The sequence below is a fragment of the Malurus melanocephalus genome, unplaced genomic scaffold (genome assembly GCF_030028575.1).
Source record: "Malurus melanocephalus ecotype Western Australia unplaced genomic scaffold, MMel_1.1 scaffold_658, whole genome shotgun sequence".
NCBI lineage: Eukaryota > Metazoa > Chordata > Aves > Passeriformes > Maluridae > Malurus > Malurus melanocephalus.
The window spans coordinates 136,088-148,186 of record NW_026623890.1 but is presented as its reverse complement, the minus strand read 5'-3'; the positions used below and the strand labels follow the sequence as shown (position 1 = coordinate 148,186).

Below are 12,099 nucleotides of genomic sequence, written 5' to 3'. Positions count from 1 at the left end.
TTTAACGGGGGAAATGGAGTTCCGTGAGGGATGGGGGGGGGCAGCGGGGGTTTAACGGAGAAAAGGGGAGTTCCGTGAGGGATGAGGGAGTGACGGGGGTTTAACGGGGAAAATGGAGAGTTCCGTGAGGGATGGAGGGAGCGGCGGGATTTTAACGGGGTTTAACGGAGAAGGGGGAGTTCCGTGAGGGATGATGGGGTCCCTACCGGGGTTTAACGGCGAAAAGGGGAGTTCCGTGAGGGATGAGGGGAGTGGCGGGGTTTTAACGGGGTCTAACGTGGTTTAACGGAGGAGGGGGAGTTCCGTGAGGGATGGGGGGAGCGGCGGGGATTTAGTGGTGAAAAGGGGAGTTCCGTGAGGGATGGAGCGGGGCCCTACTGGGTTTTAACGGGGGTTTAACGGGGAAAATGGGAGTTCCGTGAGGGATGGAGCGGGGGGAGCGGGGCCATACCGGGGTTTAACAGGGAAAATGGAGTTCCGTGAGGGATTTGGGGAGCGGCGGGGCCCTGCCGGTTTTTAACGAGGTTTAACGGGGAGCGGGGCGGTGCAGCCGCTGGAAGCACCGGGGGCCCGCGGTTGTGGCTCGGCRGTCCCGCTGCGGTAACGGGGCCGTCCCTTCCCACCCCAAACCCGCTCCCGGGGTCCCTCCGAGCCCTCAGCACCCGCAGCCTGCAGGGAACCCCCCTCAATCCCCGTTTTTGGCGGAAAAGCGGTGCTCCCGGCCGCGGGGGTCCCACCTCCATCCGCCCGCTTCCAGGCGGGATTTACCAGGCCCCCGGTGGATCCTGCTCCCTGCTGAAGCTCAGCAATTAACGCTAATTAACCGCTGATAAACGTGTTCCACCCCCCCCCAGAATCGCTGATTTGGGGCCCGACAGCTCCAAATCGGACCCAAATCCACCTCGCGGTTCTGTGTTTTTGTTTTCGCACCGGCACAGGCGCATCTGAGCGCTTTGATCCTGATTCCTTTGTGCTCCCTCCAGGAGCGGGGCAGGAACATCCCAGACCATTCCCATGGSGTGTTTGAGGCATTTCTGACCCTCCCGAGCTGCTTTCCCTGGAATCCCTAAAAAAAGGGAGCACATCCCATCACCCACCAGGGGAAGATGCTTTCATTTCCAAACCTGTCAGGTTTTTTTGGGAGGTGCGGTCAGTCCCGGCYGCTTGTTTTGCCCCTGGAGCGCACACGTGGGCCGTGTGGCTGTGTCAGATCCGGGCAGCTGCTCCTTTGCCGGTGTTTTTATTTGAGTCGGGAAGCCGCTGACGAGCAGTCGGTGGAACGAGTCGGGCAGGTCTTGGCCGGGCTGGGATAGAGACCGGGCTGTTTCTCGTGGGTAAGGCTGRGATTTGTGGSRTTTTGGGGGGRTTTGGGGTGATCCTGKGTYGCCTTGASCTGCTGGGGATGGTGCTGCTGTGGGAGGKGAAGAGTGTGGTGGCTGAGGAAAGRATTTCTGAGGGGTGGMTGCGATCTCTGTGACAGGGACAGGACCTGGGAATGGCTGGAGCTGTGTCAGGAGGGGTTTAGGTTGGATTTTAGGAAAAAGTTATTCCCCCAGAAGGTCCTGACCAGGCTCCCCAGGGAATGGGCACGGCCCCGAGACTGCCAGAGCTCCAGGAGCATTTGGACAGCGCTGCCAAGGATGTGCAGGGTGGGATTGTTGAGGGGTCTGTGCAGGGCAGGAGTTGGACCTGATGATCCTTTATCCCCTCCAACTCAGGATATTCTGTGATGGTGTTCCAGAGGCTGATCCCACACCTGGGGGATGGTGGCAGCCCCCTAAACGAGCTCTGATCTAATTAGTCCTGGTGGGTCAGTGGGATCAGGGTGGCCTCGTGGGGAGCTGGAGTTGTGGATTTTGCTGGAGTGGGAACAAACACCAGGGACTATTGTGGCTGAAGGTGTCGTGGGGTCTGTCAGCTCTGCGGGATCCAGGAGGTGACAGGACACTGCTGGTGACCCTGCTTGCTGTCCTGGGCAGACACAGGGGTGTCACCATCACTGGGGGGGCTCAGACCATCTCCCAGTGCTCTGGTTCATCCTAAACACCTCCATAAAACAGGGCTGGACCTTTATTGGTGCGGCAGARCCCGTGCTGCTGCGTGCCGAGCATTTCCTGCTTCCCTCACGGAGCAGATGTGGGTCAGGCTCCGGGAAGGCACCGAGGGCTGCAGGAACGAAGGGGTGCCGAGGCTGCTGTGCCCGGCCGCCCTCTGCCCACGCCGCTGCAGCCRCAGGAATAACTCTGGCTCTGAGGTGTCATTTCCGAGCTAATTTTAACACTTCCAGCACCCCATGCGCGCGTCCCGGCGCTGCCACACGGGGAGCGTTCGCTGCTTCTGGACTCACCAGCGGGGCTGTCCCGAGGGCTTCAACATCAAAGCCTTCACCTGCTCTTTAATTTCCCCTCCTGAACAGCTTCTCCTGTGAGCTGTTGCTGAGCTGGGGGCGGGAGGTTTGTTTTTCCTGCCTCACCTCTGTGTCCCGCAGGTGCCAGTGTCGAGTCCCTCTCGGTGTATGTGTGGTAACAACATGTCTGTCCCCCTCCTCGCCGACGCTGTCACCGTGTCAGGGGCAGAGCGCGAGACTGCTGCGGTAAGGGCTGTCCCCTCCCTGCTGCTGAAAACAGGGAAAGCTTCCATCAGCTTCACAGGAGCCCAGGATGGAGAGGGAGGGCTCTGTGGCCACCCTCGGGTGCACTGGCACAACTTTGCCCCTCTGGGAGGGCAGTGGGAGTTGGGGCTGATTGGGCTGTTTAAGCTTTTAAAAGCAAATGTCCCAAAGGAACCGCCCCAGTCCTTCCCTGGGGTCTCCAGGCTGCCTTCCCTCTGCTCCCCGAGGCTTAGGGGCTGCTGCAGCTGGAGATGAAAAGGCTGTGGAGGTGGATTTGTGAATTCTTGTTGATTCAGGGAAGAAATTGTTCCCTGTGAGGGTGGGGAGGCCCTGGCACAGGGTGCCCAGAGAAGCTGTGGCTGTCCCATCCCTGGCAGTGCCCAAGGYCAGGCTGGACAGGGCTGGGAGCACCCTGGGACAGTGGGAGGTGTCCCTGCCATGCAGGAGTGGCACTGGATGAGCTCTAAGATCCCTTTCAGCCCATTCTGGGTTCGGGCTGGGCCTGTGCTGTGGTGCCGTTCCTGGTGGGATGATCTGTCACCCCTTGTCCCCCTGCTGTGCTGAGGAGTTGGGACCTGCCTGTGGCAGCTCTGTGGCAGGATGACACCTCATCCCTGACCCACCCATCCATGTCCTGAGCTAATTTGGGCCGCTTGGAGTTGGTGACTAAGTGTCCATTTGCCACCTCCCTGCCAGCCCAGCCCAGCCCAGCCCTGCCCCCTCCCAGGGCACCACTCTCACMCCAACTCCTTCCCTTCCTTCTCTTTAACAGGTTATTTTCCTACATGGCCTTGGAGACACGGGGTGAGTGCCCCTGGAGCTGGCTCCCRCTGGCATGTGTGGTTTGCCAAATCCCAAATGCCCTTTGCTGCTGCTTTCCCCAGAGGCATCTCCAGGATTTCTGTGGGCTTTGGGCCGGGGTTGGCCGCCGTTCCTGCACCAGCCCTGCAGGGAATAGCAGRGAATGGCAGGGAATTGCTGCCGGCAGCTGTCAGCACTTGAATATTTATGATGCCGGCAGCCTGGCAGCCCCCCACCCCCCGCGGGTGGATTTTGTGCTGCCTTCAGGGATTGCTGATAAGCACTGCGGCTTTTCCAGTCTTTGGCAGGGCTGGGCCTGGCTGAGAGCATCTTTATTGTGCCAGCCCACCTCGGAGGGATGTCCCACCGTGGTGACAAAGGGCTTCTCCCTGGGCAGGAGATCCTCCCCTCTGTGACCAGGAGATTCCCACCTCCCTGTCCAGGAGATTCCCACCTCCCTTTCCTCCCTGCCTGGGGCTTTGTGTGCTGCCCTCAGAGGGGATCAATGCTGGGGGAGCTGCATGGGGGTCTCAGGCTGATGGGGTGGGTAAAATAATCGCAGGGGATGGATGGGGGGCAGCATCCTTGGGGAAAATGGCTCAGGCAAGCCTTGGGATCATCTCTCCTCCCTCCCCAGGCACAGCTGGGCCGATGCTCTCTCCTCCATCCGCCTCCCCTACGTGAAATACATCTGCCCTCACGCGTAAGTGCTGCCCTGGGGGTGCTTTTTTGGGGGTTCTGAGGCTCCTGGGGGAAGCAGGTGGTGGTCTGAGCCCAGCAAGGCTGTCCAGCCAGGCCAGCTCTTTTGCTGTGGCTTTTCCCACAGAGCTGGACAGTCAGAGCTGCTGCTCCGAGCTCTGTTCATCCCCCTCCTGTCCTCTGCTGGTCCCTGGTGGCTGCAGGGAGAGGGAAAGGTGGTGAAGCTCCCTCAGCATGGCCTGGTCAGCAGGGGAGGCTCAGCAGGAAGAGGGGAGGTGTTRTTCCTCCTGCTCCCCTCAGACCTGAGCTAAAACACCCAAAATGTTCCTCCTCCGCAGGCCCCGGATCCCGGTGACCCTCAACATGAAGATGGTCATGCCCTCATGGTTAGTGATTTGGGGTGCAGGGCTGGGTGGGAGCTTTTGGGGAGTGAGAGGGATGGAGGACCCCAAATCCTGAGCACACCCAGCTCCTGCCTCCTCACACCTCACCCTGTGTGCTGGGAGAGGTTTGGGCTGACCCTGCTGCTTCTCCCAGGTTTGACCTGATGGGATTGACTCCAGATGCACCTGAGGATGAAGCTGGGATCAAGAAAGCTGCAGAAAGCAGTAAGAAACCCCCTCTCTGAGACTGAGAAGGAACCTCTCCTTCCTTTCTGCTCCCCAGCAAACATTCTCCGTGGGCACCTGCCAGTCCCTGATGCGCACCCCGAGGTGTGGGGTGGTGCTTTCCAGCCCCCCCTCCCCTCCCACTGACCCATTTCTCCCCTCTCCTCCCAGTTAAAGCAATCATCGAGCACGAGATGAAGAACGGGATCCCCCCCAACCGCATCATCCTGGGGGGCTTCTCCCAGGTGAGGGTCGGGACCCCAATTCCTGCTACCAGGACACCCCTCCCAKGGAGCTGTGGGTGTGTGARGTGGSTCTGRGGGTRTCCTGGACCCCCCARAACMCCCCTGGYACTGATGCCACCCTCCCCTCCCTCCCGCAGGGCGGTGCCTTGTCGCTGTACACGGCTCTCACCTGCCAGCACCAGCTGGCCGGGATCGTGGCGCTCAGCTGCTGGCTCCCGCTGCACAAAGCCTTCCCCCAGGTACCCCCACCCCAGGGACCCTCACAGGGGGCAGGGGGGCTTCTCCCATCGCCCACAACCCCCGGAGGAGGGGAGCTGAGGGGGGACATCTTGGGATGCAGAAAAACAGGCATGCTGTCCCCTCACTCGGGATGTGTTGGGATGCAGATAAACACACGTGTTGTCACCTCACACGGGATGTGTTGGGATGCAGATAAACACGCGTGTTGTCCCCTCACCCTGTTGTCCCCTCACCCTGTTGTCCCCTTACCCTGCTGTCCCCTCACCCTGTGTCCCCTCCCCATGGCAGGCAGCGAACAACGGTGTCAACAAGGACATCGCCATCCTGCAGTGCCACGGCGAGCTGGACCCCATGATCCCCGTGCGCTTCGGGGCCCTCACCGCCGAGAAGCTCAAATCTGTCGTCACCCCCACCAAGGTGCAGTTCAAAACCTACCCCGGCGTGATGCACAGTTCCTGTCCTCAGGTCAGTGTGGGGACAGAGGGACGGGTGGGACACCCCAGGGTGGTGACCAGGGACGGGAGCCATGGGAACGGCCTGGAGCTGGGCCAGGGAGGGTTGGGGATCAGGGAAAGGTTCTTCTGTCCCCAGAGGGTGCTGGGCACAGTCCCGAGGCTGCCAGAGCTCCAGGAGTGTTGGGACAGCACTGCCAGGGATGCACAGGGTGGGATTGTTGTGGGGCCAGGAGCTTGGAATCCCTTCCAGCTCAGGATATTCTGCGATTCTGTGACCCCCAGGGGTGGGATCACCTTTGGGATCAGCCCCAGGCCTGTGGGTCCTGCAGGGCAGGGAGCACATGGGAGGTGTTTGTTCCTGCCTTGCTCCGGGGGGGCTGCAGAACCCCGTTCCCAGGGCACACCCCGGCCTTTGGGGAGGCTGCAGAGCCCCGTGCCCCATTCCCAGGGCACACCCCAGTCTTTGGGGAGGCTGCAGAGCCCCGTGCCCCGTTCCCAGTTTTTGGGGGGGCTGCAGAGCCCCGTGCCCCGTTCCCAGGCTTTGGGGAGGCTGCAGAGCCCTGTGCCCCATTCCCAGCCTTTGGGGGGCTACAGAGCCCTGTGCCCCATTCCCAGCCTTTGGGGGGCTACAGAGCCCTGTGCCCCATTCCCAGCCTTTGGGGGGCTACAGAGCCCTGTGCCCCATTCCCAGCCTTTGGGGGGCTACAGAGCCCTGTGCCCCATTCCCAGCCTTTGGGGGGCTGCAGAGCCCCGTGCCCCGTTCCCAGGGCACACCCCAGCCTTTGGGGAGCCCAGGAACGACGGGCTCTGCGCTCCCCGCAGGAGATGATGGCGGTGAAGGAGTTCATCGAGAAGCTGCTGCCCCGGATCTGAGCGGAGCCCCTCGGGACTGTCGCAGGGGAGGGTGCCGAGGTCACTCACAGCTGTCCCCCGTGCCCCGCCCGCTGCAATCGGAAGCCATGGCCCCCACCGCCCCCTCGCCACACCCGCCCGCGCCCTCGCCCCGCCCGGCTCTCCCGCAGCTCCCACTCCGGAGCTGAGGCCAGTCTGGCTGTGGCCTTTTCTCTCCTGCTCCGGCTCCGAGCACTTCCCGGGGGGTCACGGTCCCCTCGGCGCCCCGCGGGGCTGGCACGGCGCGGGTGAGGTTTTGCTGTCGGGTTTGGGGTTTTTGTACCAGTATTAGGGGCGGGACGTGCTCGGGTGCGGCGGGAGGAGCGGGGYGGGGCCGGGGCACCTGCGGGGCTCGGAGCTCTGCCCTCGGTGGCCGCTCCGCTCAGGCGACTCGCGGGTTTTCAATCGGAGCTCAGGAACCCGGGACTCCCCTGCGGACGCCTCCAGGTCCCGGGCAGGCTCTGCCCCGGGCTGGCACCGCCAAAGGCTGCCCGGGGCCGGCGGGGAGGGTCAGCGCCGCTCCCGCACCTCCCGCACGGCCCCGCCTGTCACACACGCACACTCCCTCAGCCGTGGGGCAGCTCTGCCCTCTGAGATAATCACCTCCTTCCTCCTCCTCCTCCTCCTCTTGTCGCTTTTACAATCTCCATCTCCTGCTCGGCCCGCGGGGGTCCCAGGATCTCACCCCCCAGCCCAGCTCTGCACGCTCGGAGCCCCCAAGCTTCGTTTACACTCACGGAGCCACAGCCCCGTCTTTAATGTCTCTCTTGCTGCTACTCGTCCTTCCCTCGGGACTTGGAGAGGGACAGGTGAGGGGGGGTCCCTGGACCCCGGGTTTRGCTCCTGGTGTGGCTGGAAGGAGCAGCTTTGCTCCCAACCATCATCTCACCAGCATCTGAGCCCTGGGTGCTGCTGTGCCCCACCCTCCGTGCTCCCGGGGGTCTCTCTGCTCCCCGGGACTGGGGACTCTCCCCTCCTCCTGTACAATCACCAGGGTCCCTGAGCTGTGGTTTGTCCCCTCCCGAGTGCTGCCATCGTGCTGGGGTGCAGGGCCAGGGCCCCGAATGTCCCCTCTGGGTGGGCTCCTGGCTGCCCCTCCCCTCCCACAGGGCCTGGGCAGCGGCTGTGGAGCAGCTCTGCCCTCACCCCCCTCTTCCCCCGGGCTGAGCCCCCTCCCGGGACTGATCATGGCTTTTAGAACACCCCACATTCCCCTGGCCCCAGGGCTGGCCCCGCTGCCCCTCCCCGGCCCCAGGGAGCCTCTGCCCGGTGCCCCGGGGCCAGCGAGGCCGGAGCTGCCCGGGGGCTGCCCCGGGGGGCTCCGAGGGGGCTCTGGGGCTGCTCAGCCCCCCCGGTTCTGCTCCAGCCCTGCCCTCCCCGCCCGGGGTGCGCAAAGCAATAACGGCCCTGCGCAGAGTCGGCTCGTGGGGCTTTGCTGGGGCTTTGTTTTTGGCCCCTTTTAGGAAGTCTGAAAGCAGCAGAGCTGCTGCTGGCACCGAGGGGAGCTGGGCTCTGCCCTGCCCGGGGCTCTGCCCTGCCCGGGGCTCTGCTCTGCCCTGCTGGCTCTTCTATGCTGTGTTTTAATGCTGCTGTGCCCCTGTCCCCCACGCTCGGGGTCACCAGGGGCTGGCTGGGGTGGGAGTGCAGCACCCTGGGGTCACCAGGGGCTGGTGCTGGCCAGACTGACCCGTTTGACTGTGAACTGGAACCATGTGTGATGGGGGGCCCGGGACCATCCCCTCTGCAGAGCATTCCTGCTCACTCCCTGCCCGAGCAGTGCCGGGAACGCGGGAGGGAGAACGGCTTCTCTCCATTCCTCAATACAGCTTTGGGATTTTTTTTTCTTTTGTTTTTTCGTTTTTTTTTTTCTTCTCTCTCTTGTCTTCCTTGTACATGTTTGGGGTTTTTTGTGTGTGTGTGCGTGCGTTCCACAGAGAATCAAGGTGAAATAAATCCTAAACCTATCCCGGAGCTGAGCTGGCGTCATCCCTGGCCGGGCAGGACGAGAGATTTGGGGTGAGTGGGATTGGCACGAGCCCCCAGGGTGCCGTTTTTGGGGCTGAGGGGAAGCAGAACAAAGCTGCCACTTAGAAAGTAGGAAAGTTTATTTAAAAACAAATCAAAAGCTCAATTCATAATTTAGGAGCATAAGTTATTCATCCAGCCAACAGCACACGGGGCCGGCTGCGTCATCCCTGCCAGGAATAAACAGGAGCAGTGTGTGCCGGGGCAGAGCAGCTCCTGGGCAGCCTTTGGCAACGGGGCTGGGCAAGTGGCTGCCACAGGAGGCTGAGCCAGGCACYGAGGGGGCTCTGGGCAGCCAGGCCAGGCTGGCACAGCCCCGGGCAGGGCCTTCTCCAGCTCAGCAGGARATGTGGGAGATGAGATTTGGTCCCCAAAACCGTGCTGGGGGGCAGGGGAAAGGGGAAATGAGCCACGGTGGCCTTGGAATGTGAGTGGTCCGTGACTGGGAGGGTCCCGGTGCTCTGTGTGTGCCAGGGCAGGGCAGAGGTGCCAGAGCACCCCCGGAGCCCAGCAGTGGGGCAGGAGGGAGCGGGGTTTGGCTGCACTTTGGGCTCAGCAGGACTCAGATGTGCCCGTGCTGGCAGCAGCCCCTGGGCATTGTCACGAGGGGTTCCGTGCCCTGCGTGCCAGGCTCTGGCTCTGTTCTGTGCTCTCCGGTGTGGATCTGCCCTGGGAAATGCAAAGACCTGGGGATATGGGGATGAGGATGAGGAGTGTGGAGGCTGAGGATGCTCCAGCCTTCCTGCCCCGAGCCAGAGGCAGGGGGGGAGCTGGAATTGCTGTCCCGGGATAGTGACAGAGGAGGAGGAGCTGGCACTGCTGTCCCGGGATGGTGACAGGAGGAGGAGGAGGAGCTGGCACGCTGTCCCAGGACAGTGACAGCCCTCGGGAAGGAGGCAGGGCCGGCTCAGAGCAGCTCCTGGGCCAGGCCAGCCCTCGGTCCCAGCTCAGTTCTTGCTGAAGCCCGTGGGGTTCTGCAGCTGCCACCGCCACAGGTCCTCACCTGGAACAGGGAGGGGGAGGTGAGGGAGGGCAGGGGGCTGCGGTGCCCGGTGTGCCAGGGAGGGAGGGAGGGGATCCCTTACACATCTTGTCCAGGCCAAATGCAGCTTTCCAGCCCAGCTCCCGCTCGGCCAGCGCGGGGTCAGCGTAGCAGGAGGCCACRTCTCCCTCCCGCCGGGCCGTGATCCGGTATTTGATCTGCAGGGAGAGCGGCACCGTGGGCTGGGGGGGCTCCCCAGGAGCTGAGGGCACGGTGCCAGGGCTGCTGGGGGGCACTGGGGGTCTGTGCTGTCCCTGTGCCCTGCAGATCCAGCCTTACCTCCCTCCCCGAGGCTTTCTCCATGGCCCGCACCATCTGCAGCACGGAGTAGCCGGTGCCTGTGCCCAGGTTGTAGATCTGGGGGGAGAGAAGGGACAAGGATCAAGGGGAGAAGGGACAAGGATCAAGGGGAGAAGGGACAAGGATCAAGGGGAGAAGGGACAGGGATCAAGGGGAGAAGGGTGAGACCCCTCTTTGGAGCCCCCAGGGCTGGCAGCACCCCAAGGCTGGTACCTTGCAGCCACAGTTCTCCTTGAGCTTCTTCAGAGCAGCGATGTGGCCCTTGGCCAGATCCACCACGTGGATGTAATCCCTGACTCCTGGGGGATGCACAGGATGAGGGCAGAGCCCTCAGGGAATCCCAAATTCCCCCCATCCCATCACGCACCTGTTCCATCATCCGTCTTGTAGTCGTTCCCAAAGAYGCTCAGGAACTCGCGGCGTCCCACGGCCACCTGCACGGAGGGACAGGTCTGTGGCAGCGCTGTCACCCTGTGTCCCTCCCTGTGCCCCCCTCGGGGACTCTGGGGGGTTCTACCTGTGCCACGTAGGGCATGAGGTTGTTGGGGATCCCCTGGGGATCTTCTCCGATCATCCCCGACTCGTGGGCGCCRATGGGGTTGAAGTAGCGCAGGAGAACGGCGTTCCAGTCCTGGGGACACACGGACGGTGCTGCYCTGTCACCCCCGTGGGGACAGCCCGGGCTCCGGCCCCGCGGGGCGGCTCCTCACCCCCTCGGCTCTGCAGAGATCCCGGATCATCTCCTCGATGAAGAACTTGGATTTGCCGTAGGGGTTGGTGCAGCCCCCGACCGGGTGCTTCTCGTCCAGGGGGAGGTACTTGGGGTCGCCGTAGACGGTGGCGGAGCTGCTGAACACGATGTTCCTCACGCCGTGGGCCTTCATGGTCTGCGGAGGGCAATGGGTGGCTCTGAGCACTGGGGCAACTCCAAGTGCAGCTCTCAGTGCAGCTCTGAGCCCTGGGGCAGCTCTGAGTGTGGCTGAATGCTGCTCCAAGGGCGGTTCCGAGTGCAGCTCTGAGTGTGGCTCAGAGTGCAGCTCTGAGTGTGGCTCTGAGTGCAGCTCTGAGCTCTGAGTGCAGCTCTGAGTGTGGCTCTGAGTGCGGCTCTGAGTGCAGCTCTGAGCCCTGGGGCAGCTCTGAGTGCAGCTCCGAGTGCAGCTCTGAGCTCTGAGTGCAGCTCTTGAGTGCTGCTCTCAGTCCAGCTCTGAGCCCTGGGACAGCCTCCACAGCCCCTGTCACCCCCTGGCACAAGCCCTGGGCACACGCAGCAGCTCCAGGGCACAGCCACGATCGCTGCTGTGCCCCCTCACCTCCAGCAGCCGGATGGTCCCGGTGAGGTTCACTCTGTAATACTCCAGAGGTTTCTGCACAGACTCCCCCACGGCTTTGAGCCCTGCAAAATGCATCACGGCCGAGAAACGGTGCTGCAGGGGAACGGGGTGGACATCAGTGCTTTGGACACRGGAGGAACCGGCCAGAATCCCCCTCCAGGAGCTCCACAGGAACGTGAGGCACAGCGTTTGCTCCCCGCTCCCACCCCTGGAACCCCARAGCCACCCAGGGTTCCTGCTCTGACCTTCCTGAAGAGCTCCTGGAGCGCGGTCTCGTCGGTGATGTCGAGCTCCTGGAAGAGCACGGGCTGCTGTGCGATCTCCTGCACMCGCCGCAGGCTCTCGGGGAGCTCCTCAGATCCTGGGGGACGGAGRGGAGTGAGGATCGCAGGAACCGAGCCCAGCCCGGGCCGGTTTGGGGCTCCCCGTACCTCGGATGGCGTTGTGGAAGTTGTCGATGACCACGGGGACGAAACCCGCCTGCAGCAGCTCCAGCACGCAGTGGCTGCCGATGTAGCCGGCGCCGCCCGTCACCAGGATCTTCTCTGCCATGGCTCCCTGCGGGGAAAATGCCAGAATCCTTCAGAATCCTTCAGAATCCTTCAGAATCCTTCAGAATCCTTCAGGCCCGGAGAGCGGACAGTGTCACGTCAGCACAGCCGCAGGTACGGGCAGGGCAGGGCAGGGCTGAGCGCTCCCTGTGCCAGCGCGGTCACACCTCCCGGACACGGCGGTGTCACAGCCCGGGATAAGCCCGGCTCATTCCTGTAAAACCCAGCCTGGGCTCACCCAGATCCCCCGGGCTCTACCCAGCTCACAGTTAATTAATTCATTCATTAATACACACAGGG

At 62.9% G+C, this 12,099-nt stretch overlaps 2 protein-coding genes across 3 annotated transcripts in view; one reads left to right on the top strand and one right to left on the bottom strand.

Annotated features, from left to right (window-relative positions):
• LYPLA2 (lysophospholipase 2) overlaps positions 1 to 8,393 on the top strand; it is an 8,924-nt gene extending 531 nt beyond the window's left edge. Inside the window, exons 1-10 of one of the 2 annotated variants that reach the window (XM_057383749.1) lie at positions 758 to 1,334; positions 2,489 to 2,593; positions 3,384 to 3,415; positions 4,050 to 4,115; positions 4,450 to 4,497; positions 4,649 to 4,719; positions 4,891 to 4,964; positions 5,102 to 5,203; positions 5,493 to 5,669; positions 6,482 to 8,393. In XM_057383749.1, the coding sequence (XP_057239732.1) occupies positions 2,516 to 2,593; positions 3,384 to 3,415; positions 4,050 to 4,115; positions 4,450 to 4,497; positions 4,649 to 4,719; positions 4,891 to 4,964; positions 5,102 to 5,203; positions 5,493 to 5,669; positions 6,482 to 6,532 (699 nt within the window). In that variant the 5' untranslated portion in view covers positions 758 to 1,334; positions 2,489 to 2,515 and the 3' untranslated portion in view covers positions 6,533 to 8,393. Of the gene's footprint in view, positions 1 to 757; positions 1,335 to 2,488; positions 2,594 to 3,383; positions 3,416 to 4,049; positions 4,116 to 4,449; positions 4,498 to 4,648; positions 4,720 to 4,890; positions 4,965 to 5,101; positions 5,204 to 5,492; positions 5,670 to 6,481 lie in introns of those variants that run through there. The other variant, XM_057383750.1, reaches the window with a different exon arrangement.
• A 7-nt stretch (positions 8,394 to 8,400) lies between these two features.
• Positions 8,401 to 12,044, bottom strand: GALE (UDP-galactose-4-epimerase). Its single transcript, XM_057383752.1, has 10 exons — positions 11,680 to 12,044; positions 11,494 to 11,609; positions 11,228 to 11,341; positions 10,628 to 10,804; positions 10,435 to 10,548; positions 10,285 to 10,351; positions 10,131 to 10,216; positions 9,897 to 9,974; positions 9,661 to 9,775; positions 8,401 to 9,578 (listed from the first exon to the last, which is right to left on the bottom strand). Exons 1-10 carry the CDS (start codon positions 11,798 to 11,800, stop codon positions 9,523 to 9,525), a joined length of 1,044 nt encoding a protein of 347 aa, XP_057239735.1. The 5' UTR covers positions 11,801 to 12,044; the 3' UTR covers positions 8,401 to 9,522.
• Between the last annotated feature and the right edge of the window lie 55 nt (positions 12,045 to 12,099).